This window comes from Aethalodelphis obliquidens, unplaced genomic scaffold (genome assembly GCF_003676395.1).
Source record: "Aethalodelphis obliquidens isolate GAN/ISIS:26980383/991018 unplaced genomic scaffold, ASM367639v1 scaffold31, whole genome shotgun sequence".
Classification (NCBI taxonomy): domain Eukaryota; kingdom Metazoa; phylum Chordata; class Mammalia; order Artiodactyla; family Delphinidae; genus Aethalodelphis; species Aethalodelphis obliquidens.
The window spans coordinates 2456247-2482405 of NW_020837975.1; the positions used below are offsets into that span (position 1 = coordinate 2456247).

The 26159-nt window shown below is 39.1% G+C and overlaps 1 protein-coding gene across 1 annotated transcript; it reads right to left on the reverse strand.

Moving 5' to 3' along the window:
• Positions 1-2774: 2774 nt before the first annotated feature.
• BEND6 (BEN domain containing 6) lies at positions 2775-25880 on the reverse strand. Its single transcript, XM_027126777.1, has 5 exons — positions 25749-25880; positions 19372-19549; positions 5945-6165; positions 4225-4417; positions 2775-3039 (listed from the first exon to the last, which is right to left on the reverse strand). Exons 1-5 carry the CDS (start codon positions 25866-25868, stop codon positions 2912-2914), a joined length of 840 nt encoding a protein of 279 aa, XP_026982578.1. The 5' UTR covers positions 25869-25880; the 3' UTR covers positions 2775-2911.
• Positions 25881-26159: the final 279 nt, after the last annotated feature.

The following is a 26159-nucleotide window of genomic DNA, read 5'->3' on the forward strand; positions in this document are numbered from 1 at the left end:
ACTGCTGTATTAGATCACCTTTAAGTTATGCGTATGTAATATTATGGTAGAGATTATGTAAACTGGGACAGCTTTGGACATTTCAGGAGAAGGCTGTTAGAACACTTAGTGGGATGTTATAGAGGTGATCTTCTAATATTCTGTAATTCTTATAAATAAAATTTTCTTTAGCTCTTGTAAGAAAACAAAAAATGGAGGAAGGTCAGAAAGATTGGCAACATCAAGCTCTAGGCAGAGTGCGAGCTGCTAGCAAGTTGAGGGCAGTCACAGGAGTGAGAACAAATAGATGACAAAGGAGGCAGGATGGGATTTAGCTCTTGCTTTCACAGAAATGAATCTTAGCAGGGAAATGGTTGTCCTTTCAAATGCAAGCCAGTGGCAACTTCGAGCTCAGTCCTGAGTGGAGGGCACAGTCTACCAGGGCCCCTGGTGGGGTTACTGGGCTTCCTGGATGTATTGGAATTTGTAGAAATCTACATGGTTTCACAGTACCTATTGCCTTGCTTATAGTAATGGGAGGACAGTTGTTTTTCCAAATACTTTTGAGGGCAGGGGGAGGAAGGGTATGGTTTGCCTGAATAAATGTGTTCACTTTAGGCTCCTATTAGTTAAATGAGCAAGAAGAGAAAAATATAGCAGCATTCCACCAGGTGGTGCTATATCTGACTCATTCACCAAGCATGGCTGAATTAGGTTTTCTGTGACCCTGTCTCTCCCAGTGTATTTTCTCAGTCCTTTTGAAATAATGTGGATTGAGCTATACTTCAAATGAAAGATATCTGCTGGTTGAAAAAAAATTCCATTCTAGTGTTAATCTCTACTTCTGACTCAAAATATATGCATTTCTATTCCAAGGATCTATCTTGACAAGCAAGCTCAGGCGCAGAAGGCGCTAGAACATATTGTGTTCATAACAAAAGATTTCTCCCTTTTTTCAATTTTTTTTTTTTTTTTTTTTTTCGGTACACGGGCCTCTCACTGCTGTGGCCTCTCCTGTTGTGGAGCACAGGCTCCGGACGCGCAGGCTCAGCGGCCATGACTCACAGGCCTAGCTGCTCCGCGGCATGTGGGATCTTCCCAGACCAGGGCACGAATCCGTGTCCCCTGCATCGGCAGGTGGACTCTCAACCACTGCGCCACCAGGGAAGCCCTACCTTTTTTCAATTTTAATTAATGCTATCGCCAGGTGATTTGATAACACTGCGACTGGCTGGTACAAGCAAAACTGATATAAAACCTTTTTAACTTCAATTTCTTCAATGCTCTGCTGACTTATCAGAGATGAATTTCATGCCTACCCTCATCAGCCTGGGATATAAAAAAGGCAGAGGTTAGGATATTAAAATGCTTTGCAGAGCTCTGAAATACAATGTGCTCCAGAAGACAGCCCTATGACCTGGAGGTCTGGTTACATGGCATTTAAACAGGGAACTTGGCCATGATACACCAGGACAACTGGATAGCCTGACATCAAACTGAGAAGTTCTATATATTCAATATACTGTGATAAACCATAATGGAAATGAATATGAAAAAGAATTTTTATGTATGTATAATTGAATCACTTTGCTGTATAGTAGAAATTAACACAACATTGTAAATCAACTATACTTCAATTAAAAAAACAAAACAAAAGAGAAGTTCTAAGGGCTCATTTAAGCAATTATCTCTTAACTGGCAAGTTGTGAGATTCACCATCTACTGAAATTTTTAATCCCTTGGGGAGAAAAAGGATACAAATATGTTTATCTTTTATAAATCTTCAGGTCTGTCTACCAGTATGCGTGAGCCAAGAGAAAGAATTCCCCTTCAGCTGTTATAAGTAGGTTTTTTGGTTATTTTGTTTTGTTCTTTTTAAGGAAGAGAGACTATTATTGACCCTCAGCAGAGGTAGCCTTAATTGAATAGTAACATACTAAGGGACCCTCAAGGAGGATGGGGCAGTAGTTAAAACAGTGGGTGGGGGTGGGGTGGGTCCATATCCTATTTAAAACATGGTCAGAAGAAAAAGACAAGTGACATGGTCTCAGGCGAAGAGCAGGCAAATGGAAATCAAAGATAGAAGTAAAGAAAATGGAAGGAAGACCTGCCCTCATGTGTTTATCATATACGTCTGTTTATCAATTAAAATATTAATAGCGCAACAATGCATATTTGTCATATATTTTCCATCAAAATAATGGAGAGGAAGGGTGACAACAGGTGGAATGGCCAGGACTTTGAGTTGCTAAAGCAAACACAAAGTTCCTCATCACAGGCTTGCCTAGGGCAGGGCCTGACCATAAAGTGTATTTTCTTTAGAACTCGCTGCAAACAAATATTTCTTCCTTTTAGTATTTTAATACAAACATATTGGTAAAAATCCTTATCAAACAAATACAAACTATAACAACTGACTTAAAGATTTAAAGACATTGAGAAGCAGGATGGGGATGGTAGAGTGCACTAATGTACCTCAGAGACCTCCTAAAGGTCTGTATTTCCCTTATTCTAGAGAAGCACTTCCTAAATTGCCACGTGTCCCTCCTTTGGCTGCTTTCTACCCCTCCCCACAAGTTAACATGTGTTGTGTGAAGAGAAAGAAAAGCTCCTTAGTGAAACACATTTGGAAAACACTCTACACTATATGCCCTTCTTAGAGATTTCTGGTGCACTTGGGCATATTTAAAGGGCATCAAAATATTTGAGAGGCTCTGGGAAAGGAGAATCCGTGTAACTGACTCAGCATTTCCCAAGTTTAAATCCCCATCCCCGTCCCTACCTTCACCCCCAGGAATACTCATTAGCATCTCACAGGCCTCTAGTCTCCCCTAGTAGAGTGTTTGGGAAATGCTATTCCATAGATACAAGTACTGTGTCTTCTTGCTACATTGAAAGGATTGTGAAGATTTACAAGACTTACCGAAAGGACCTACTTAATATCCTGAGAGTTCAGATTTTTGCTCAAATATGGCTTCTTGGTACAGTTGTTTAGCTTTTGCCCTATCATTCTCCTAATTGAAACATCATCTGTGTTGGGAAATAATTGTTTTGTGATTCCTGTAAAAACAACAACAAAACACAGAAAAACACTTTGTCAGAAGGATGTAGACTCACAGATGCAGAGAAAAAACCAGTGGCTGCCAGTGGGAAGGGATGGGGGAGGGGCGATATTGGGTAGGGGGGTAAGAGGTACAAACTACTATGTATAAAATAAGTTATAAGGATATATTGTACAACTGGCAATATAGCCAATATTTTATAAGTATAAATGGAACATAAACATTAAAAATTGTGAAATACTATATTGTATACCTGTAACTTCTATAATACTATACATCAACTATACTTGAATAAAAATAAATTAATTAATTTTAAAAAACCACTTTATCAGGCCTTTGCATCTTAAGGTATGAACTGAAATAAAACACCAAGCAATTCACATTATAATTTTGTCTCTATTTTGAAAAAGCAGCCCAACACCCATGAGATATTTAAATAGATGAATCTCTAGGCAGATTTTTCAAAGCAAAGCAAGAGATAACAAAAGTCTATATCATAAACTGAGAGCATACGTATATGTCTTCCTATGGTACCATTCAGCTTTAACCTTGCTGCTTGCTCTGAATGCTAAGTGCCCTTGATCCAAAATGCTGGGAATTTATTTTTACCCATTCCCAACATCAGTTGAAACAAGCAGATTCTGACTGACTCTTTTCCAACTAAGAAATGATGCACTATTAAAATATAGAGAGCTGTGATTCAGTGAGTCCTTAAATTTGTTGGATATTTGCAAAAAAATTACTTGATAACCTAAATTATTATATTTAAGGAGGTTAATTAACTTAAAAACCATAAGTAGGATGGTTAAATTAACCTCTGTTTTTTTCTGAGTAAAAGATAAGGGATATTTCTAACCAAGATAAGAAAAAGAAAATAAGACATAAACTGTTACTAAAATTTTGTTGGAAAGGATTTTGAAAATTTACTTTTCTAAAGCTATGAGTTTTATGAATCCAAACTTTTCAGTAATATAAAATTCATTTTTATTTTAATAACCATTTTTAATGTAAAGTTGTTATACAAAATTCCCCATATATCATAAGAGGTTTAGGCTATCCTCAGATTTTTCTCTCATAGAAAAATAAACTTGAAGAATAAAAAAGATAATGAAAGAACAACTTAAAGTTGAATGGTAAAATAATTTCAGATTCATGTGACAATATAATACAAACACATTATCACCTATGATTTCTTGAACTTCATTCTGATTCATAGCTGGTTTCACTGCCTTGTCCCTTGAAGTAGAGGATTTTGCCCCCGTCAGGCTGTGTGTGGCCATGTATTCATTTGTGTAGAGCACTTGCATTAAATCATTAATAAACTTCTGAGGCTTGCTCTTGTTGCAACGGGCAATCTGCCATTTTTCAATCTTGAACTAAAAAATTAAAAATAATAATTGAAATAACTGAAAAAGGAAAGGAAAGGAATATCTGAAGAATATATTACTCATTGAATTAATACAGACCAGAAAACAAAACCAAGTCTTTAAGGTGATGTATGATACTTTTAATATATATTGTACATTTCAGGGGTTAGAGTTAGATGTTAACTTTGAGATAATTCCCAACATATATGAGGTATTTGTTCTAGAGTGTATACAAATTCTTGTCATGTAATCTGGATTTGGTGCTTTAAGGATTAATCCATACTTAACATTTCCTACTAAGCATGGTAGCATAATAATGGCCCACTGACAATATTCACATCGTTATCCCTGTAACCTTTGAATACGTTACCTTATATGGGAAAATCAACTTTGTACGTGTCATTAAAGTACCTTGAGATGGGGAAAATATGCTGAGTTATCCAGGTGGGTCCAGTCCAATCACGTGAGCCTTTTTTTTTTTTTTTACACTTAAAATTTGTGTACTTTATTGCAGGTACGAATATGTATATTTACATACACATATAACTTTATGTTTATAAATATATACACACAGTATCTGGTACGTAGTAAGCACACCATAAATGTTAATAATAATAATGAAAATGGCTAACATTTATTGAGCACTCACATGAGCCCTTAACTGCAGAAGAGGGAGGCAGAAAGAAGACACAGAGGAAGGAGGAGAGAATAGAAGAGTGAGAGGGCTTTGCCTGCCCTGACTGGCTTTGAAGATGATGGAAGTGGACCGTGAACCAGGGAAGGGGGATGCCCCTAGAAGCAGGAATGGCCTTCAGTTTATAGTCGACAAGAAAACAGAAAACAGGGAACTCGGCTCTAGAAGCATAAGAAACTGAGTTCTACAGCAACCCCCATGGACAGGAAACAGATTCTTCTCCAGAGCCTCCAAAAAGGAGAGTACCTGCCAACACCTTGATTTTACCGCATTTCTGACCTACAGAACTCTGAGGTGGTAAGTTTGTATTATTATAAATCACTAAGTTTGTGGGAATCTGTTACACAGCAAAGGAAACCAGTACACTAAGATTCAAATATTCTGAATGTTAGATAGTGAGCATTTAATTACTGCTCTTGAAGGCATAATTTCCCAGGCTGATTCTAACAAAACTTGTATTTTTAGCTTCTATTTCTTGATTAAGAGAAGTCGGGAAAGTAGAAGAATTGTGTTCTGCCAGCATGTACAGCCTAAAATTCACCTTGTCTCAATTATACAGATTTATAACCTTTAATGCATAGTTGTCCTTCTGTCACTGGTTTAAGAATTTCCTAGTTTAATAACTTCATCATTGTCCACCATTTGACTTTAATTTTCTGAACTGGATATTCATTTCACAAATATTAGATTTATTGTAAAAGACTGTTTTACATAGTCAGAATATTATGATTGACCTAAAGTTACATAAAGTGATCTGATAAGACAGTGATTATGTTGTACAGTAATTTTAATTTTGTATGTAACTGTATCCCAGAGAAAGATGGGATGGTCTTCCAGCTGACCTGTTTCTCATCCACGTGATGCTCCTCCTCAGTTTTCAAGGAAATTGGTGAACTGTAATTAGAATTAGAATTACTACATGTGGAGGCAAATGAATCTGGTGAGGAGTTATTTGTTGCTCTCCAGAGGGTGGACGCAGACGTGGACAGGGTTCCTCCACCCTTGAGCAGGGCCTCCGCCATACCAACCAATTCTTCAAACTGGGTGACGGCCTGAGGTAAAACTAAAATGGCAAGAAAAAGTAGTACTTTACAAATACTTGGCATAGCAGCATAGATACATATTTTCTATGATGTGTATATGCATAGAAGTATGTAGACCAAACTGTTAACACTTGCTATCTTTGGAAAATAAACATGGTAAGAAGAATGGTTGGAACATATTTACTTTTTTTTTTTTGGTGGTACGCGGACCTCTCACTGTTGTGGCCTCTCCCGTTGCGGAGCACAGGCTCCGGACGCGCAGGCCCAGCAGCCATGGCTACGGGCCTAGCCGCTCCGCGGCATGTGGGATCTTCCCGGACCGGGGCACGAACCTGTGTCCCCTGCATCGGCGGGCAGACTCTCAACCACTGCGCCACCAGGGAAGCCCTAACATAATGGTTTTAAGACTTGATTCTTTTTCTAATTGCTAATGATGTTATTTGAAGGTGTTTAAGGAGACATTACTGATTCTATCACCTTCCATCAGGCCAGTTTAAGTGACAAGATAAAATAAACCGTTTCTCACAGATTGAAATAAATTTTCTATGGCCTTAGTGCATGATTTGCCAGGGAGTCAAAGGCCATCAAATTAGTAAAAATTCATGGCCACAGTTCAAATCTATGTGTTCACATATTAAAGATGGATTTTGGTAATCAACTGAATGTTCTCTTTGTTCCTTTTTTTAAATGGAAACTTACACATTCAAAGCTTTCATGCCTCCATGTTAAATGGTCTTCTCTTGTTATATCTAGTTTCTTTCCTAAGGACAAATAACATTTTGTTGGAGTTGGAAGACACCTTGAACCCTGTGTAATTCAACTCCTCACTCTATGGTTGGGGGTAATGCCTACTGGAGAGGTGAAAAGACTGAAACTTTTTTGTACTTTTCTAAGCATATTATTGAGCTATATAATCTTTGGAATAATAGCTGATTGGAGACCTGAAAATCAGACATATTGATGACATGTCCAAATCAATACATTTAGTACTATGTTAGTAGAAAAATTTTTAAATCTGCTAAAGAAGAAAATCTTATTTTATATTTTTTCAATTAATATTTGCTAAGCACCTCTCATGTGCCAGACAGTTGTTCAATCAGCAATTATTTATTGAGCACTTAATAATATTAGACATTTATCTAGCTTCTACTCTGTGCCAGGCACTATTCTGGGAACTTTACTGATGTTCATTTGTTTACTCCTCATTGCAACTCTCTGAGATAGGTATTATCATTACCCGCAATTTACAGATGAGGACAGTTAGGCAACGAAAGGTTAAATAACCCATCAGGGTCAACTCAGTGAAAAGAAGAGGCAACATTCAAATTCGGACTCTGCCAATTCCATGCTATAAACTTCTATGTCATGCCAACTCTCAACATTTGCCCACCACTCTGTTAGGTGCCAGGGATGAGACTGGGAGCAAAACCAGATGTGATCCTAGACTCTTGGAACTGGGAGGGGGTGGGGGTATTGTTTACCTAACCATGCTGTGTGTAAAAATTTGGCCTGCTCAAAGAAGGTCTGGCCACCTGTCCTAACCACCACCCACCACCCCCCAGTTCCTGAGAAGTAACCTCTCAACCCTTGAATTTCCCGAGCGATAGCAGGAGTGTCTTTGTTATTCATGGTGAGCCCCTTAGAACACACCTGATTTATGTTTATGCTAAGGAGTTTCTCAGGGTGGGGACAGTCACACCCAATAATCTTAGGGTAGAAGCTGGCCATAGCCAGAAAGCCAGAAAGACCATGTGGGCAATCAATCAGTGAATCAATCATGCTCACGTAATGAAGCCTCAGTAAAAACTTTGGACACCCAAGCTCAGAGAGCTTCCTGGGTGGACAATCCTCTGTGCATTTTGTTGTAACATATAAAGACTAGTAGGTAATATATCCTGAGGACAGAAGTTCCTCACTTGGAAACTAACCAGACTCTGCCCCATGTGTCTCTTCCAACTTTGCCTGGTTCTAATTTGTATTCTTTCCCTGTAATAAATGTAACCATGAATATAATAGGTTTTGGTGAATTAAATTTCTCTGGCAAATTACTGGACCTGAGGGTGGTTTTGGAAAACCCCTAAACTTGCAGTCAGTATCAGAAGTCTTAGAAGACTTGGCAGTCTAGAGGACTGTGCCCTTAACCTTGAGGTTTGGCTAACTCAAGGTGCATGCAAAGAAATAAAAAATCACAGTTGTTAAGGTCACAGAGGAGAGGCAAACAGCCTAGAGAGGGAAGGGCCACAGAGGGCTTCTCTTAGGAGGTCAAGATTGATCTGAAACCTGAAGGCTGAGCAGGAATTAAATAACCGGAGGGAATGAGGAGGTCATCAGAAGCATAGGAAACATAAGTTCTGTATTTGAGGAACTGAAAGAAGGCCAAAGCTGGAATGTAAAGAGAAAAAGGGAATTCTGCATTAAAGTGGGGTTTAAAGAATATTCACTGTTTTTTCTAATAATGAAAGTTATACATGTTCATTGGAATATATCCTTCTTGCCATTTCTATTTTTGTATATCTCTATTCATGTATTTTCTTTTACATAATTAGGACAATGCTATATGCATAGCATTGTATCATGGTTCTTTTTTCCAATTAAGACCATAAATTGAATATTTTCCCTACTTTATTAAATCTTGGAAAATATGATCTTTTGAGGTCTAATTTGCTTAGAATCAAAGTCAAGATCTTATGTGAAGTCTGAGCAGAATTTAAGTAGGTAGAGGGGGATGAGTTTGACAAAAGGATATACCCAATTAGCTCACACTAATATGTTCGAGATATAGAACATTTCTGCCCACCCAGAAATTTGCCTCATGTTCCTTCCAAATCAGTCCCTGGACTCACCTCAGGGGAAACCATTAATGTGACTTCTTTAGTCAGAGACACGTTTTACCTGTTCTAGAATTCCATATAAACGGATACAAACAGTATATTCTCCTTTTTTTGGTCTGACTTTTTTGTTGTTGTTGTTCTGCATAATGTTTTGAGATTCATTCATGTTGTTGTGTCAGTCATTCTTTTTTCAGGAGGATGAATATTATTTTTATTTTTTATTGAAGTATAGTTGATTTACAATGTTTCAGGTGTATAGCAAAGTGATTCAGGTATGTGTGTGTATATATATATATATATATATATATATATATATTCTTTTTTGTTGCTGAGTGATATTTCATTACATGGATACTCCACAATTAAAGTATCCATTCATCTGCTGATGGGTTATTTTCCACTTCAACACACGACTTTAAGGATTCCCTAATATCTCAAGGTATTGATGTCCTCTAATTTATTCAAATGCTCCTTTTATTCTTTTTGGAATTTAGGTTGCTTCCAATTTTTCTTGATTACAGACAAAACTCTTATGAACCACCTACCACACACATCTTTATATGCATCTCTGATCGTGTCAATGCTATAAATTCCTGAAAGCGTAACAATAGGCTCAGAGGTATAAATGTTTCCAAGACTCAGTTAATGTCATTGAATGGCTCTCTAAAAAGAGTCTTCCATCTTAAATGCCCACTAGCAAGGTAAGAAGTCAGCCACATCACTGCACCATCAACAAGAGGTGCTCATTATTAACAACAATATTCACTATTTTGATAGGTTAAAATTTTAGTACAATTATTTAAATTGTAATTATTGCAATTATTTGATTATTGTGAAGTTGAATACATATTTATTTGTTTATTGATTATTTGAACTTATTCTATGAGATACCTATTAGACCAAAGAATGTTAGTACTTTTTAAATTTTATGATAGCTTAGATGGTTTTTGTAAAGTGCTTATAGGAATGCCTAGTGCATTATAAACACAATGTATTAGCTATTGTTATTAATTCCTTAATAACACTTTAACCTTTATATCTTAAGCACTTTAACCTTTAATTTGTCATAAGCTGCAATTATTTTTCTTAGAGTATTTTAATTTTAGTACGTTTTAAATGTACACACTTTCAATACACTTACAACTTACAACTAATAACTAACACTTACAACTAATAACAACCTGCTGTATAAAATAAATAAAATAAAATTTTTTAAAAAGCACACACATATTTTTAGTTTTTACTTAATTAAAAGTAGCAGTCTTATGGAAGCAAACTAAGTGTCCATCGACAGATGAATGGATAAAGAAGATGTGGCACATATATACAATGGAATATTACTCAGCCATAAAAAGAAACAAAATTGAGTTATTTGTAGTGAGGTGGATGGACCTAAAGTCTGTCATACAGAGTGAAGTAAGTCAGAAAGAGAAAAACAAATACCGTATGCTAACGCATATATATGGAATCTAAAAACAAAACTGGTCATGAAGAACCTAGGGGCAGGATGGGAATAAAGACACAGACCTACTAGAGAACGGACTTGAGGACACGGGAAGGGGGAAGGGTAAGCTGGGACAAAGAGAATGGCATGGAAATATATACACTACCAAATGTAAAACCGATAACTAGTGGGAAGCAGCTGCATAGCACAGGGAGATCAGCTCGGTGCTTTGTGACCACCTAGAGGGGTGGGATAGGGAGGGTGGGAGGGAGGGAGATGCAAGGGGGAAGAGACAGGGGGATATATGTATATGTATAGCTCATTCACTTTGTTATAAAGAGGAAACTAACACACCATTGTAAAGCAATTATACTCCAATAAAGATGTTAAAAAAAAGTAGCAGTCTTTTCCTTAGTTTATTCATTTACTTTACACTTAGCAAGTCATTCAGATCAGTTAAATATTCACTCATATATTTCATACAGTTTAAACATCTTTTCACAAGTAAGTTTTTTTCTCCCCGGATATATTTTTTTCTAACTTTTAATGTAAAAATTTAAACACACACACAAAATAGTAAACTCCCATGTACCCCATGCCCTAGTTTCCAACTCATGGCCAATCTTGTTCCACCTGTATCCCCACCCACTTTCTTCCCACCTCCAAAATTATTTCAAGCAAATCACAGGCATCATTTCATTTTATCTGTAAATATTTCCGTGTATATCTCCAAAGGTAAGAAATTTAAATATATATATATATAATATATGGTTTTATATATATATATATATATATATATAAAACTATAACACCATTGTCACAGCCAGAAATACTTAGCAATAGTTCTCAAATATCATTTAAAAAAAAAACCAAACTAGCAAGTGTTCAAATTTCTCTGACTGTCTCATTTTTGTTCTTGTTTTTAGCTTGTTTGAATCAGAATCCAAATAAAGTCCATACATTGCAATTAGTTGCTGTCTCTTTTACAAACTATAGGTTTCCTTTTCATCTCCTAGTTTTTTCCTTGCAGTTTATTAGTTGAAGAAACTGGGTCCTTTGTCCTGCAGGGTTTCCCACAGTCTGGATTCTGCTGATTGCACCCCTAAGGGGGTGTTTAACATATTCTTCCCTGTAGTTAGATCTAAAGGCTTGATCAGTGTTTTAACTTCCAGCAGGTGGCATTGAATGCATGGTTACCTTTTGTTGCGATATTAGCGGTCACTGATGATCACTGCTTAGATTCATCAGGGGTTGCAAAATGGTGATATCCTAATTCTTCATTTAGCTAGAATTCTACCAAGGGAAACTTTCTCTCATCAACTATTTGGCTACCCTGAGGTTCATTTCATATAATAATGGCAGGATAAATGCTTGATTTTTCAGTCTGTATTTGCCAGTTTTCAAAATAATGAGTTGGTTCTTTCAGATGACCATTAAGTTTTTTCTCTTTTGAATGAAGTCATGCATGTAAATATACATGATAACCAGTTGCCCTGATCATTATTATTGATGCTCCAATAATAATGATCTTTAGCCAGTGGGAATCTCTTCCAGTTGACACATCCACATGGTCTTTGCTGACCTCCTTGCTTTCTGGTAGGACAAGATTTTCATCTATATTTCCTGTTTGAGGCTCCTGACAAATCTTGTCCATTTCCTGTGCAAGTTCTGGAATTAGCCGTTTTTCCAGGGAACCCCAGCTCCCTTTAGTGGGGAACGGTATTTCAAGGCCACACCCAAGTGCTGGGAGTGCTCTTTGCTATTGGGTTCTTGTTTCTAGATCTCTTCGGTGAACAGTATTAGAATATACGTATTATTAATTTTTAAAGATAAAAATTCATCTTGTGTCAAAACCAGTACTCATTCAAATTCAGAACATGGAGTTTTAATTTAAACTGTACAGTTATGTTTTTAGTACGCCACATGGTGTGAAATGAGAACCTAACTTAAACCTGCCCCTCCCCGCCACATTGGAATATCAGTTTTCCCAGCACCATTTGTTGAATAATTCATCCTTGTCCTAAATGGCTTGCAGGACTCGCTATGTAAATTGTCAGGCCCATTGCAAATGGAAAATGCAGGACTCCTTGTTCAAAGCTTCTTCAGAATTTTAATATGGTGACAGTATTTTTAACCAGTATGGGGGCCTTCCTAGGAGCAGGGCCCGGTGTGACTGCACTGGTCATCCTACAGTGATAAGCAGACACTATATGGCACTCACCTTACCAGGTTCTGCTCTGAATACTTTACATGTCACCCAGGGAAGTACTTTTATCATTTCCATTCATCTCACACTCAGTTACACAGCTAGTAGGTGGCAGAGCCAGGATTTGAACTCAAGTGACTTGGCCCCTGTAAACCCATGCTCTTGTCCTCTGTGCCACAGTGGCTCCAGGACATTTCTTCCCTGTATGGGAGGTATTATCCAGGGATGTGTGTTCTGTTCCATCGACCTGCTGGCTCTTATCCTAGTAAGTTGCTTTTAATTATCAGAACTTTATATGAGTTCATGTTGACAGTTAGGCCCTCAGATTCTTTTTCAGAATGTTCTTAATTGATTTTGCCTATTTATTCTTTCAGGTTAACTTTAATATAATTATTGTCAAATTACCACAAAAATCAAAATCAAAACAAAACAATTATGGGCATTTGATTGGGACTCTAGTCAAACTGTGAGTTATTTTGAGATGAATTGTCATCTTCTCATCTATGAATTTGACGTCTCTCTATTTAGATTTGTGTATTTCTCCATTGACTTTTTAATTTTTCATCATAGATCATACACATTTCTTGTTAGGGTAACTAGTAGATATAGTTATTTGTAATTAATGTGTAGATTCTTTTTAATTATTTTTTTTAGGTATAAACCAGCAATTTCTGATCTATAAGGAAATTACTGATTTTTTTAAAAAAATGGTAGCTATTACATTTGGGGCACCTATTATGTACTAGGCTTTTATTATTTTTTAAATACAATAAGGCTTATAATGAAAAATAGCAGTCCTCTGCCCTACCGCTCACCACCCTGGATTACCTACTACTCCTAGAGGGAGAACTTCTGATCCACTTACCTGTTTCTCTGGTAGTTACCTTCATAGTCTTAAATAATAATAAGCATATACAACTATTCTTTTATTTTTTCAGATTCATATAATTATTTATTGACTTTCAACTACGTAACATGACAAGGCAGCCCTCTTTCAACTCCTCCCCCAGCCACACAGAAACACACACACGTGGTACCCACATGTGCAAACACATACACACTCTTCTTCTCTCCATCATCCCAGGATAGTTGTAACACAACTGCTACTTCAATAAATACTGTGCTTACATTATTATAGTGATGTAATTCTTAATTCCTTTCCTTTAAAACATGACTTTTTTCCTAGAGTTAAAATGATCTCATTTTTAAAAGCTTGCTTATTATTATTTAACTGTTTCTCTGACTTAAACATCTCAAAACTTCCTACCAGAGGTGTAAAATCTCCTTGCAGTATGTTTGGTAGATGACATCATGTCATCTATCAATTTCATTTTTTTTTTCAGTGATCTCTCTCCTGTAACCCCTGTACCTGTCCACCTCTAGACCAGCTGCTTCCAGGCTACTGTGGACCTGTCACCCTGGAGTGTCCCGTCACTATTATTCTGTGGCTACATCCTGTCCCTCTCCTGTACTGGACTACCTGTTTTCTGATTGACTTTCTAGATTCACTCTCTCATTTTGAAGGAGCACACCCTCCCTTAGCTTTTGAAAAAGAAAGCACAGGAAGTACATTGAGACTTCATAAGTATGAAAATATTATTATTCTGCCCTCACACTTGGTTGATGGTTTCACTGGGTATAGAAGTCTAGGTTTAAATCATTTCCCTTTAGAATTTTAAAGGCATTGCTCAATTATCTTAGAGCTTCCAGTGTTGCTGGTGAAAAGTCTGATGTCATCTGACTCCCATTCCTTAGCGGATAACATTGCTTGTTCTCTCTGAAAGCTTCTAGATTTTCCCTTCCCGGTGTTCTGAAATTTCACACTGTTATGGCTTAGATAAGCCTTTTTGCTTTTGGTGGTATCTTTTTGATGTGCAATAAACTTTTACTAATTACTACTTCAGTGATTCACTGGTTTTACTTTGGCTATTTCTGAAACTTTGACAGCTTTCTACTATATTTAAATGAACCTGGGCAAAACATAATTGATTTTTCCTTCTTTACTGAAATCTCATTAGTTAATAGAGTGGAGTTTTCGGCTGAGGCATTGTTTTCCCTGGGTATACATTCATTCTTTACAAATAGTGATAATTTAATACCCTTTTGCACAATAGACATACCACTTTTTTCCTTTTATATCTTATTGTGCTGGTCAGTTGTGGTCCACAAGATATGTTTCAAATGTTTAACACATGCACGTAGAGCACACACACGTCTGTCATTCTGAATGTCTAGAATGGCATATACATTCTGCTATTTTTCTTAGTTAGCAGGCTTTATAGACAGATAAACAGCTCTGATTCTTAGTTCAAAGAGGAATATTGCTGAGCAAAAGTTAACTAACCACTCTGCACTCTTCTCTCAGACCCCTTTCTTATTTGGATTATACATTAAATTTCAACTTTCTGACATCTTCCTAGTTCCCAACTGTAGCTTCACAAGGAGGCCTACTATGGCCATGATATTTTAAACTGTAAAACACCCCCTCTCCCTCAAATCCCCATCCTCCTTTACCTCTCCTATTTTTTCCATAGCATTTATCACTAGCTAACATATTGTATAATTTACTTAATTTTACTTAATTGTTATTTTTCATGATTTTGACTGCTTGCCTCACTGGAATGTGAGCTCTGTGAGAGTGGCGATCCTTGTTTTGTTCACTGGGTTTTCCTAGGTACTTAGAGCAGTGCCTGACATACAGAGGACCTTGTAAATATTGACTGAAAGAAGAAATGCATGCATGAATACTGCAGTGGCAGTTGGCAGTTCCTGACTCTTCCTGTTGCTTGAAGTCTAACCAATAGCCAACTTTACTTTGGTTTCTAAGGGTACATACTAGTGTGTGTGCATGCAGGGGGGCAGACAATATTAAATACAGAATAGAGTATGTAGACTTTTAAGTGCCAAAGAGGAAACAAAACGGGAAGGGATAAAAAAATGTTGCAGGGGGAGAGAGGTTGAAAGTTTAGATGGAGGGAGGAGGTCAGGGCAAAGATGAATTTACAGTGAAGATTTGAAGTACGTAGGGTGCAAACTATGTGGATATCTGGGGAAAGAACATCCCAGGCCAAGGGAACAGCCAGTACAGAGATGCCGACGTCAGGTCACGTCTGATGTCTTTGGAGGGAAAGCAAGTGGTCCGGTGTGGCTGGATCACAGAGAAGGATGGGGAGAGAGTAGAAAACAAGGCCAGAAAGGTATGTGGAAGGGAGGTGGCCGGATCATGTAAGGACTCAAAGATCATAAAACCGACTTCAGTTTTACCCCACGTGAGGTAGACGTGCACTGGAAGGGTCTGCAGAGAGGAGTGACGTGAGCTGGCCTACATTTAGCAGGATGTTCTTGCTGCTGTGTTGAGAGTGGACCACACAGTAGCATGAGCAGAAGTGGCAACACCAGTGAGGAAGCCACCATGATAACCTGGGTAGGAGATGCTGGTGGTTTGGACCAGAGTGGCTGTAGTGGGGGTGGTACAAAGAACTGTATTCCAGAGATATTTTGAAGGTGAAGCCAGTAGGATTTGCCAATGGACTGAGTGTAGGGTGTAAAAGAAATACAGAAATACAAGACAGCATCGTGGTTTTTGAGTTGAGAAACTGGAACAATGAAGTTAGCATTAACCGAGGCGAGGAAGAAAGAGAGGAGCAGGTGGCAGGGGAAGAGTGGGAATGTGGTCGTGGGTGGTGGTGTTTGTCTGAGATGCCTGCCAGTCTTGTCAATACGCAGTTAGCCCATGACTCTGGAACTAAAGGGAGAAGTCCAGGTTGGAGATAAGTCATAGTTATTGATGGACTTAACACCATAGAATTGGATATGATCCCCTATGGAGTGAAAGCAGATAGAAAAGAAAGAAGTCCAAGGACTGAGCCTGGGGCATCATCAAATATTTAGAGGATAAGATGATGAAATGAGGCAGCCATATAAACTGAGACGGAAAGCTCAGCAGTGGAGGAGGAATGTGGTGCCCTAGAAGCCAAGGAAGGAGAGGTAGCCAAGGTGTCAGATGTAACAGGGCACTTAATGTGATCCTTGAGAAATGACCTTCGGGCTTAGCAATATGAAATGTTATGGGCTGAATTGTGTCCCCCCAAAAAGAGATGTTGCAGTCTAACCCCCAGGACCTTAGAATGTGACCTTATTTGGAAATAGGGTCTTTATAGATGTAATCAAGTTAAAATGAGGTCATTAGAGTGGGCCTTAATCCAAAATGACTGACATCCTTATAAAAAGAGGGAAGTCTGGACACAGAGACAGACAAGCCCACAGTGAGGTCATCACATGAAGACTGGTCTTAATGCTGCCTCAGGCCAAGGATCAACCAGAAGCTAGGAGAGAGGCCTTCCCCAGCGCCATCAGAGGAAGCGTGGCCCTGCTGACACCTTGATTTTGGAATTCTGCCGTTTAAGCCACCCAGTCTGTGATACTTTATCATTGCAGCCCTAGGAAACTAATACATGGAGGTCATTGGCGATCATGAGAAGAGACATTACAATGGAATGACAAGGACCTAATTGAAGTGGGATCCAAAGGGAATAAAAGGGGGAAAATTGAAAACAATGTATAGGGTCAACATGTAAGGAGTTTTCCTACAAAGGGAAGGAGAGAAACAGGGTGGAAGGCAGAAAAGCAAATGGCCTGAGAAAGGTGGTTTTTTTTTGGTTTGTTTGGTTTTTTTAATGGGAGAAATAATTGTATGTCTGATGCTAATGGGATGATTCATTAGAGAGAGTGGGGAGGATCTCTGGAGCTCTGTCCTTGATCAGCAGAAAGAGGACGCATAGATGGACATACTGCCTTTGGCTGGACAAGAGGACAGGTCACTCATGGGTGACAGGAGAGGAAGTGGAGGTTAATACAAGCACAGGTGCAGGGAGCTGACAGTCTTTTCACATCCTCCAAGTTCTCCATGAAGCAAAGGCACCAGCTGAGAGTGAGGATATGGAAGGTGTGGGAAGCTGGCAGACAGAGGAGAAAATGAAACAGCAACTCCAGAGTGAGGGACAGAGAGAAACTGTTCATAGTGATGATTCTTTTCATATACTATATTTTTAGTTTTATTTTTTGTCTGTGCTGCGTGGCATGTGGGATCTTAGTTCCTGACCAGGGATGGAACCCGCATCCCCTTAACTGGAAGCACGGAGTCTTAACCACTGGACTGTCAGAGAAGTCCCCTTCGTATACTATTGAAACTGATTTGCTCCTCTTGCATTTAGAATTTTCTCATCTAAATTTATGAAAAAAATGGATCTAATTTTCTTTTGGGGGGGGTCCACGTGTCAAGTTCTGGTGTTAATAAAAACAGAGACAGAATCAATAGCGATGATTAGTGAGCACCTATCATGTATCAGGCCCTGGTAAAGCATTTCTTCCAATTATCTAATTTAATCATCTTGGCAAGAAGGACATGAGAGATTGGCTCCACTGTGTAGATGAGGAAAGTGAACCTGGGGCTGAGGGCAGGACAGTGACAGGGCCAAGGCTTACAGCTAGTAAGCAGGGTTGGGATTCAAACCAAAGTCAGTGACTTCAAGATCAATACTTGAACCAGCAATGTATGCTAACTTTATCAACTAGCTTTTCATCTTACTCTACGTTCTGGAACAGATGGTATAAAAATAAGAACAATCTGTTCTTCGAAAGTTGCAAAAGCCTTACCAGGAAAAACCATCAGTTATAAAGATGCAATATTTAAAGCGTAAAAAATAAGGAGAGAATGGCTTGTTGGTGGAATAAACATCTTATTTCCATTCATGTGTGCCTGTTTCTACTTAAAATTAGGAAGCCTTCAATTTAATCAATATCTGTAGGAACTCATCTGAGCCATTACTCTGTCAATCTAGCTCACCACAATGTTCTGTCTCCTACAATTTCTGCCTCCCCAAATATTGTGGAATTGTCTTCTTTATTTCCACAGCCATTGCCCTAGGCAAGGCTGCCATCCTGTTAGTCCAATGACTGTAATACCTTCAAAAGTGGTTCTCCTCGACTCTCCTTTCTGTGCCCCTTGCACTCATTTTGTACACAGAAGCCAGAGGGATTTATTTTTAAAATACTCTGTGTATTTACTGTTTTATAACAGAATGCTGCCCCACATAGGATATATTGCCAAATATTCAGCTGTACAAAATAGTGCATGGTGCCTAACTACAAGTGGAAAACATAATTAAAAAAAAAAAACACTTAAACACAATATAGGATTCTGCAAAAAGGCATTATTCCAGGTTGTTTTTAATTTTCTTGGGCGTCTTTCCCCTTTATGTCTTCAGTGGAATGTGATTATTTTCCAAACCACTGCTCCCAACCCCAAACCTGAAATTTAATATGTGGAATCTTTAATTCCAGTAAGTCTATAAGAGATCACAACAGGCCCCATTTTCTAGTGCTTTCCTTAGCAGAGGAGAATGAGATAAGTACATCATGAACACCTTGACATATCTGTTGTCTTACTGATCTTTTCTCTCTAAGCCTATATTAAACACTCAATAAATATTTGTTGGACAGTATTAAATGAATATGACATTTGGTATTTTGTAGGAATAATCTAAAATTTTTTTATCAATAAACTAGAGGCTTCAGTAGAGTACATCCATATTAAATTATGTAATCATAGATTTTCTTAAAATGTGGTTTTTGATTTTTTTTCTCTAAGGTACTGAGTTTTTCATTCTTGACAGCTGATTTCAATACTTTCCCTCATCAAGTATTTTTCCTTTCATCTAAAAATGTCAATTTTCTCTAAGTTTACCTTGAAGCATGACCAAAGACTGTCGAAGGCGGCTGTTTTCTTTCCGGATGTTTGTTAGTTTTTGTTTCAGGCCTCTTATTTTTGTGCACAATTCCTCCTTCGACAATTCTGCTAGAGGGTCTTCATCCTCACTGGAGCTCTCACCGGGCAGAAAGGCATTTCCCAAATACGGGTCTCTCTAAAATACAAGGCAGGCACAACAAAAGCATCAAGGCAGCTCTCGTGGTTTATCCTGTGTTCTGGATGCTGCTGGGACTTAATTAGACCTACAGGCTCCTGCTTTTCCAGGAGGGGAGCTGAGCCCTTGCGAGTGATCTAGCCTCAGCTTGGTCCTCCACTATACAGGGGAACTCAGAATAAAAGAGGACATCAAAGTTTCACACACACACACGTCTCTTTCAAAACAGTAATCAGGAGCTTCCCTGGTGGCGCAGTGGTTGAGAGTCCGCCTGCCGATGCAGGGGACACGGGTTCGTGCCCCGGTCCGGGAAGGTCCCACAGCGGAGACCTGTGCAGCGGAGCGGCTGGGCCCGTGAGCCATGGCCGCTGAGCCTGTGCGTCCGGAGACTGTGCTCCGCAACGGGAGAGGCCACAACAGTGAGAGGCCCGCGTACCGCGAAAAAAACAAACAAAAACAAGAACAAAAAACAGTAATCAGGATTCTGACTTTCAGCCTAACTTCAATGAAAAACACAAAGTAGAAAAATAGTATAACAGAGTAGAATCAACCAGACCACCATTCAGATCTTTGTAACTCATCTACGTCCTCCATTTCTCTCCCGATACCTCATCCACAGCCTCTTTGTTGAGACTATGCCATGAGGCTAATTTGGGGGTTTATTGCATCAGAGAAAGGAGAAAGATTTACCCAGAACAAAGCACTGACGTCTACCTTTTAGTTTCAAAAATATTTTTTAAGGACAGCAGGACAATAGTCCGAAAACGTATGCCTTTGAGTCGTAAAACCCAGGCTTTGTTGAGGCAGAAAAGAATTTTCTCAAATTACTAAGGTGGCCTTTACATTAATCCAAATCTGGAAAATTGGAGCACAGAAGGAAATTTATAAAGATCCAAATCTAGAAGCCTGGAGTATGATGTTTATAAAAATAAACTTTAGGGCTTCCCTGGTGGCACAGTGGTTGGGAGTCTGCCTGCCGATGCAGGGGACACAGGTTCGTGCCCCGGTCCGGGAAGATCCCACATGCAGCGGAGCAGCTGGACCCGTGAGCCATGGCCGCTGAGCCTGTGCGTCCGGAGCCTCTGCTCCGCAACGGGAGAGGCCACAGCAGTGAGAGGCCCGCGTACCACAAAAAAATAAAAATAAAAAAATAAACTTTAGAAGACATAAAGGCACATGTACACTAGAACACAACATTGTGAATCAACTATACTCCAATAAAAATTTTGAAAATAGAGAGAGATCAAGAAAGTTCCTGCTGAATAGGAAGCGAAGAGACCTCCTGGGGCCAGGCTGAGGAGCAGGAAGGACAGAAAGTCAGATTCCAGTGTCTGCTCTTCCTGCCCCGACCTTTGTGGGGAAGAGAGGTGGATCAACGGGGTTAGGGTAGATGATAGAAACATCCAGATGAATGAGGGGCAGTCCCAGGGCAGCAGGGCCAGCTCCGTGCTTCTCAGTACATCATAAATGCCCTAAAGGGGCCCCATGTCCAGCAACACCAGGGCAACATGGCGCCTTCTGGGCCACGGATCAGAAATGGACAAAATTGGTGTCTGAACAAATGGACCAGAGACAATGTCCAGACTCCCCAGAGCTCATGCAAAGCAGCTGGAGAATCCAGAGGATCCCTGTGTCCCGGTCAGGAACTGGGTAAGTGCTGGGGGAACTGGTGAACAGAGAGGCTACAGGGTGCCAAAACTTTACAGAAGATGGCAGCGGGTCCCAGCACAGCAAACGTCAGCAGATGGTGCCAACAGAACCCCCTGGGAGCTGGAGGGAATGCTGTGCCTCAGCAGTAACAGTACTGGACACTAAGGAAACAGGCAGAAGACTTAGAGCCTGGGCAGAAGACCAGCAGTCCCTCCCCAGATGCTGGATGATATGTAAGACTCCTCAAAACTTGAAACACTTCCCAGGAAAAAAACAGGAAGTGGAGGAGAGTGAGAATCTAGTCTCCATTGAGACTTAAACCCTGAAGTGACTGAAACTATACCAATACCTCAAAGGGATTTTAAACACCAGAACACTCTAACTGGGCTTCCCTGGTGGCCCAGTGGTTAAGAATCCTCCTGCCAATGCAGGATACATGGGTTCGAGCCCTGGTCTGGGAAGATCCCACATGCCGCAGAGTAACTAAGTCCCTGCGCCACAACTACTGAGCCTGCGCTGTAGAGCCCGCGAGCGACAGCTACTGAAGCCCATGCGCCTAGCCTGTGCTCTGCAACAAGAGAAGCCACCGCCATGAGAAGCCCGTGTGCCGCGACGAAGAGTAGCCCCCTCTCCCAGCAACCAGAGATAAGCCCGTGTGCAGCAACGAAGACCCAATGCAGCCAAAAATAAAATTTAAAAAAAAAAGAACACTCTGTAATTCACTGTCAATGGACAAGTTCAAGCTTTCCCCCCTCCCCCTTTTCTTATCTAGCAGGGATGGAGAATTGAAAGCCAGATGAGATCAGTTATAGAAAATACAATTATATTTTTGTATGATCAGTAATGTATACATTCAACCTCACTCCTTATTTTACAAGTATACAAATCTATGTATGTATACATATTTCATTATTCCACGTGTGTGTGACATATATAATATATATAATGGTAATGAAAATTACTATTGTTCTATGTTGGCAAGTAGCTAAAGTACTCATGCTAGATATATAAATCTTTAATAAAAAAACTGATGCATTTGGTTAAATAGAAACGAAATATTTATTTAAAAAAACTGAAGGATGCCTATTGAGATCATAGTTCTATGCCAAGTAATTGGGAAAAATAGAATATATGGTCTAGTTCTTGCAGCAATTTCCCACAAGAGAGAAATGAAATCAAGCATAAATCCATTTATAAGCATCATTGGAAGACAAAGTTAATAGACAATAGATTGGGATAAGATATTTGCAAAATCTAAAACCACACGAAACTAATTTCTACAGTAGATATGGTATATGCGCCAATCAATAAGAATGGAACAGGAACCCACCAGAATAGACTAAGAAACCCAACAGAAACTATAAAAACTCAATAGAGAAATGAACAGTGGCAGAGACTGCTGGCTATCACCAGGTATTTGTTCTCCCATTCTTCTACACTAATAGGTTTTTAGCTCAGCAGATAGGTGTCAGCTAGATTACATTTCCCAGACTCCCGGACAGCTCAGTGTGGCTATGTGACTAAGCTTCCGCCAATCAAATAGGAGTAGAAACAATGTATACCACTGCTGGGTCATGACCTTAGGAGGAATGGGCTGGCCTTCTCCTGCCTGAATTCTATTTTTGTTGGCAGAGACGAAGGCATGCAGGTGGGAGCTGGAGTAGTCACCTTGACCCAGAGACAGAGGCTGTGTGTTCAGGAAGGTAAATGAACAAGATAAGAGGGATCCTCAACATTTTGGCACTGCTACAGCAACTAGGACTGCTCTTGCTATTATATGAAAGGGAAATAAACTTCCATCTTTATACGCCACTGTGATATTTGGGTCTTTGTTACAGCCTTTACAACATGCATCTTAACTAATGCAGATTTTGGTACCTAGAAGCCGGATACCCAAAACTTGACATATGTTTGAATTACTTAGAGGTCAGGTTATGGTCAAAAAGAGCAAAGGTATAACATGCTGGAAGATTGTTGACTCTTGTTAGACCTTGGTGATGACACATTTGGTAAAACCGTCACCTGCAATGCCTTGGAAGGCACACCATGTACTTATTGAGACTGGAAAAAGAATGTCTGTGTGTATCAGTGATTTCTTGTCAGTGCTAGCTAGTTTGCAGAAATGGAAGGCTTTCTCCTTCCATCTGCATTTAGAATGTAGCATGCAATTTAAACTGAGTCCAGTCATGTTAAATCTTCAAGGTTTGAAAAAAGTGAATGACGTCTACATCTAAATTGTAAGAGATAAGAAAAAAAGCCTGTGAACTCAAGGCTTTCTCAAGAGCTTCTCTTTAAGTGTTCTCTGCCAGACACTGAAATCCACCCCAACAGCAAGCCTCAGCTTCAGTGCATTATCTTCAAGCTTTTTGTTTCATATGGCAATTAAGTCACTGCCAAAAGTTGGAGAGAAAAGAGGCTGAGCAGCCGTAATAAAAGAGGAGAGGTTTCAGGCTTATTTATGACCAAATAAGATCTCTGGCTGTAGCTACTTGCAATGAAACCAAACAGAAAGAAATAGTCTGGAAAGTTATTAAGTTTTTGAGAAACACAATTTGCAAAAGAAACCATACTGGCCTGCTAGAGCAGGTGACTATTTTGCCCTCAAGGAACCACTGGACAACCCTCCCCCTCCAAAACCTGCACCAGCAAATTGAAACAAGATATAATTTTCTCCCATCAATTGCCAAATATATGAAATAAGGACATAAATGCTAAGTGTTGGCAGGGAAGCACAACATGGAATCCCTTATGCACTGCTGCTGGGCATGTGGACTGATGTGGACATTCTGGAAAGCAATTTCATTGTCATATGAAAGCCATTACTCACCCTTCTAAGTGTTTATTCCAGAGACATTCTCACGCTGTTTCTTAAATGGACATGTATGCGGACATTTATTTTGTCATTGTTTGTAGTACCAAGATGCTGGAGGAAATCTAGGTTTTCATCATTGGAGGAAAGGATAAGTAAAATGATGCTATGCTTTGTTAGACACAACGTATCATATATAATAGCAATATAGATGTTAAAAACAGTGCTGATTGAAAAGTCAAACAGATTGAGCTATATATTATGATACCAATGTACTACTAAATGATGTGTGAAATGATGGAGCCATAAGGTTGTACAGTGCAGCATGATTTGTAAACAGAAAAAGATTGGAAACAAGCCACACGCATGCTAGGGGACAGTGGGTGATGATGTACAAAAGAGAAAGTTCTTTATATACTAATGGAAAGATTGTCAGAATACATTAAGTAAAAAAGCAATGTACAAAGCATCCTATCTAGTAAGTTACTTTTTGTGCAAAAGAGGGGATAAGAATATCTATATTCATATTTGCTTTATTTGAACAAAGAAACACTGGGAGGATAAACAAGAAAGCCATAAATGTGGTTACATGTGGTAGGGGGCCAGGAGTAGAAACAGGGCTGGTGGGGACAGCTGTGTGGGAGACTTTTCACAGACACGCTATGTAGATATACAGATATATAATTTTTAGGCTTTTGATTTTTTTATTACTCAAAACTTCATCTTAAATTTAGCTTTCTGACTCTGTGCTTGTGCCTTCAACACTTTCACAAGGATTTTCTGCCCCTCCGTAGGAAAGCATATATGACCGGTCATGGACATGCTTAGCAGACACGGACCCACCATGGGCCTGGCTGACATGTTTCGTTTCAGGAAACCTCATAAGAACTTTAGGTCTCACAGCAACAACTTCTCAAAGTCGGCCTGGGCACATTCCACATGCAGATTTTGGTGCTTTCCCAACCTTCTGGGTTTAAGAGTAAACAATTCTATTGCCAGGGGTTTGGGACAGCCTCGTTTTGTCAGAGGCCGTGTTGTGGGGCAGCCTAGGGTGTGCGGCATGCCAGATGCTGGACCGTTCTCAGTGCCTCCAGACACTATCCCAGGAGAGTAAAATATATTTGAAACCATGAGAATGTACAGTATGTATTTTAAAAATTAAACGAAAATACATGCACATAAGCACTCCATGTATTACAAAGACACACAAATAAAAAATAAAGGATAAACAGGTGGATAGTTTGTCCAAAGTGTAAGAGGAGAATGGGAGTGGGGAATTCAGATCAAAAAGGAATAAATGAATAAATACAAATAAGAAAGGGGCCCTGGCCAAACCTGTGATGAGGATGGGCTGCAAACTGGAGTCAAAAAAAAAAAAAAAAAAAAGCAATAAATTTTAGAAGAGGTGTTCCAATTTCTCCAGTGGTTTTGGGAGGAAAAAAATATTTTCTGCCAGTTTGCTGATCTTTAATGTCCCAGGATATCAAGGAAAGTTTGGACAATGTATAATTGGCCACACTTCAATAGAAGCTGGTAAAATGGCTTGTGAATATATTTCTAATTCAACTTGTTTAACATTAAAAAGAGAACATGAAATTTTATTCCTTCAGTTGAATAAAGAATTAAAGGGAAGAATCTATTAATACAAGAGGGGGAAATGCACTAATAAATTGTGAAAGGAATTATGGAATTATGGCAGAGCAAGGGAAGAAAGTACCACCACAACAACAGCACACCAACCTGCCCTTTATCCAGGTCACTGTTCGCATTCTCTGAGTCCATCGTCTCCGTCCTTTTCCTCTTTCCTTTTCTAAGAGCTTGGGTATTGGTAATTTCCTCTGTTTGCAAGATCTTCTGCATTTTCTTAGTTAGTTACCAAAGGTTTTCTGAAATTGTAGGAGGAGGGAATGCCCATGAGATGGTGCTACTCTGGACGTAGTCCAAAAGTTAATGTTTTTCCTTAAAATGAAAAACAAACAAAAGGATCCATAATATGTTTACAACTGTATGTTTCATAAAGGGACTAGCCACTCAAGTAAATTATTTTACTCAATACTTCCTGTCATTCTTTCTCCCACTGGCTAATTCAGGACACACTTTCACTTGGTTCAAAATCATGAGGATATCATGTTTTCAGAACGTGGGATACAG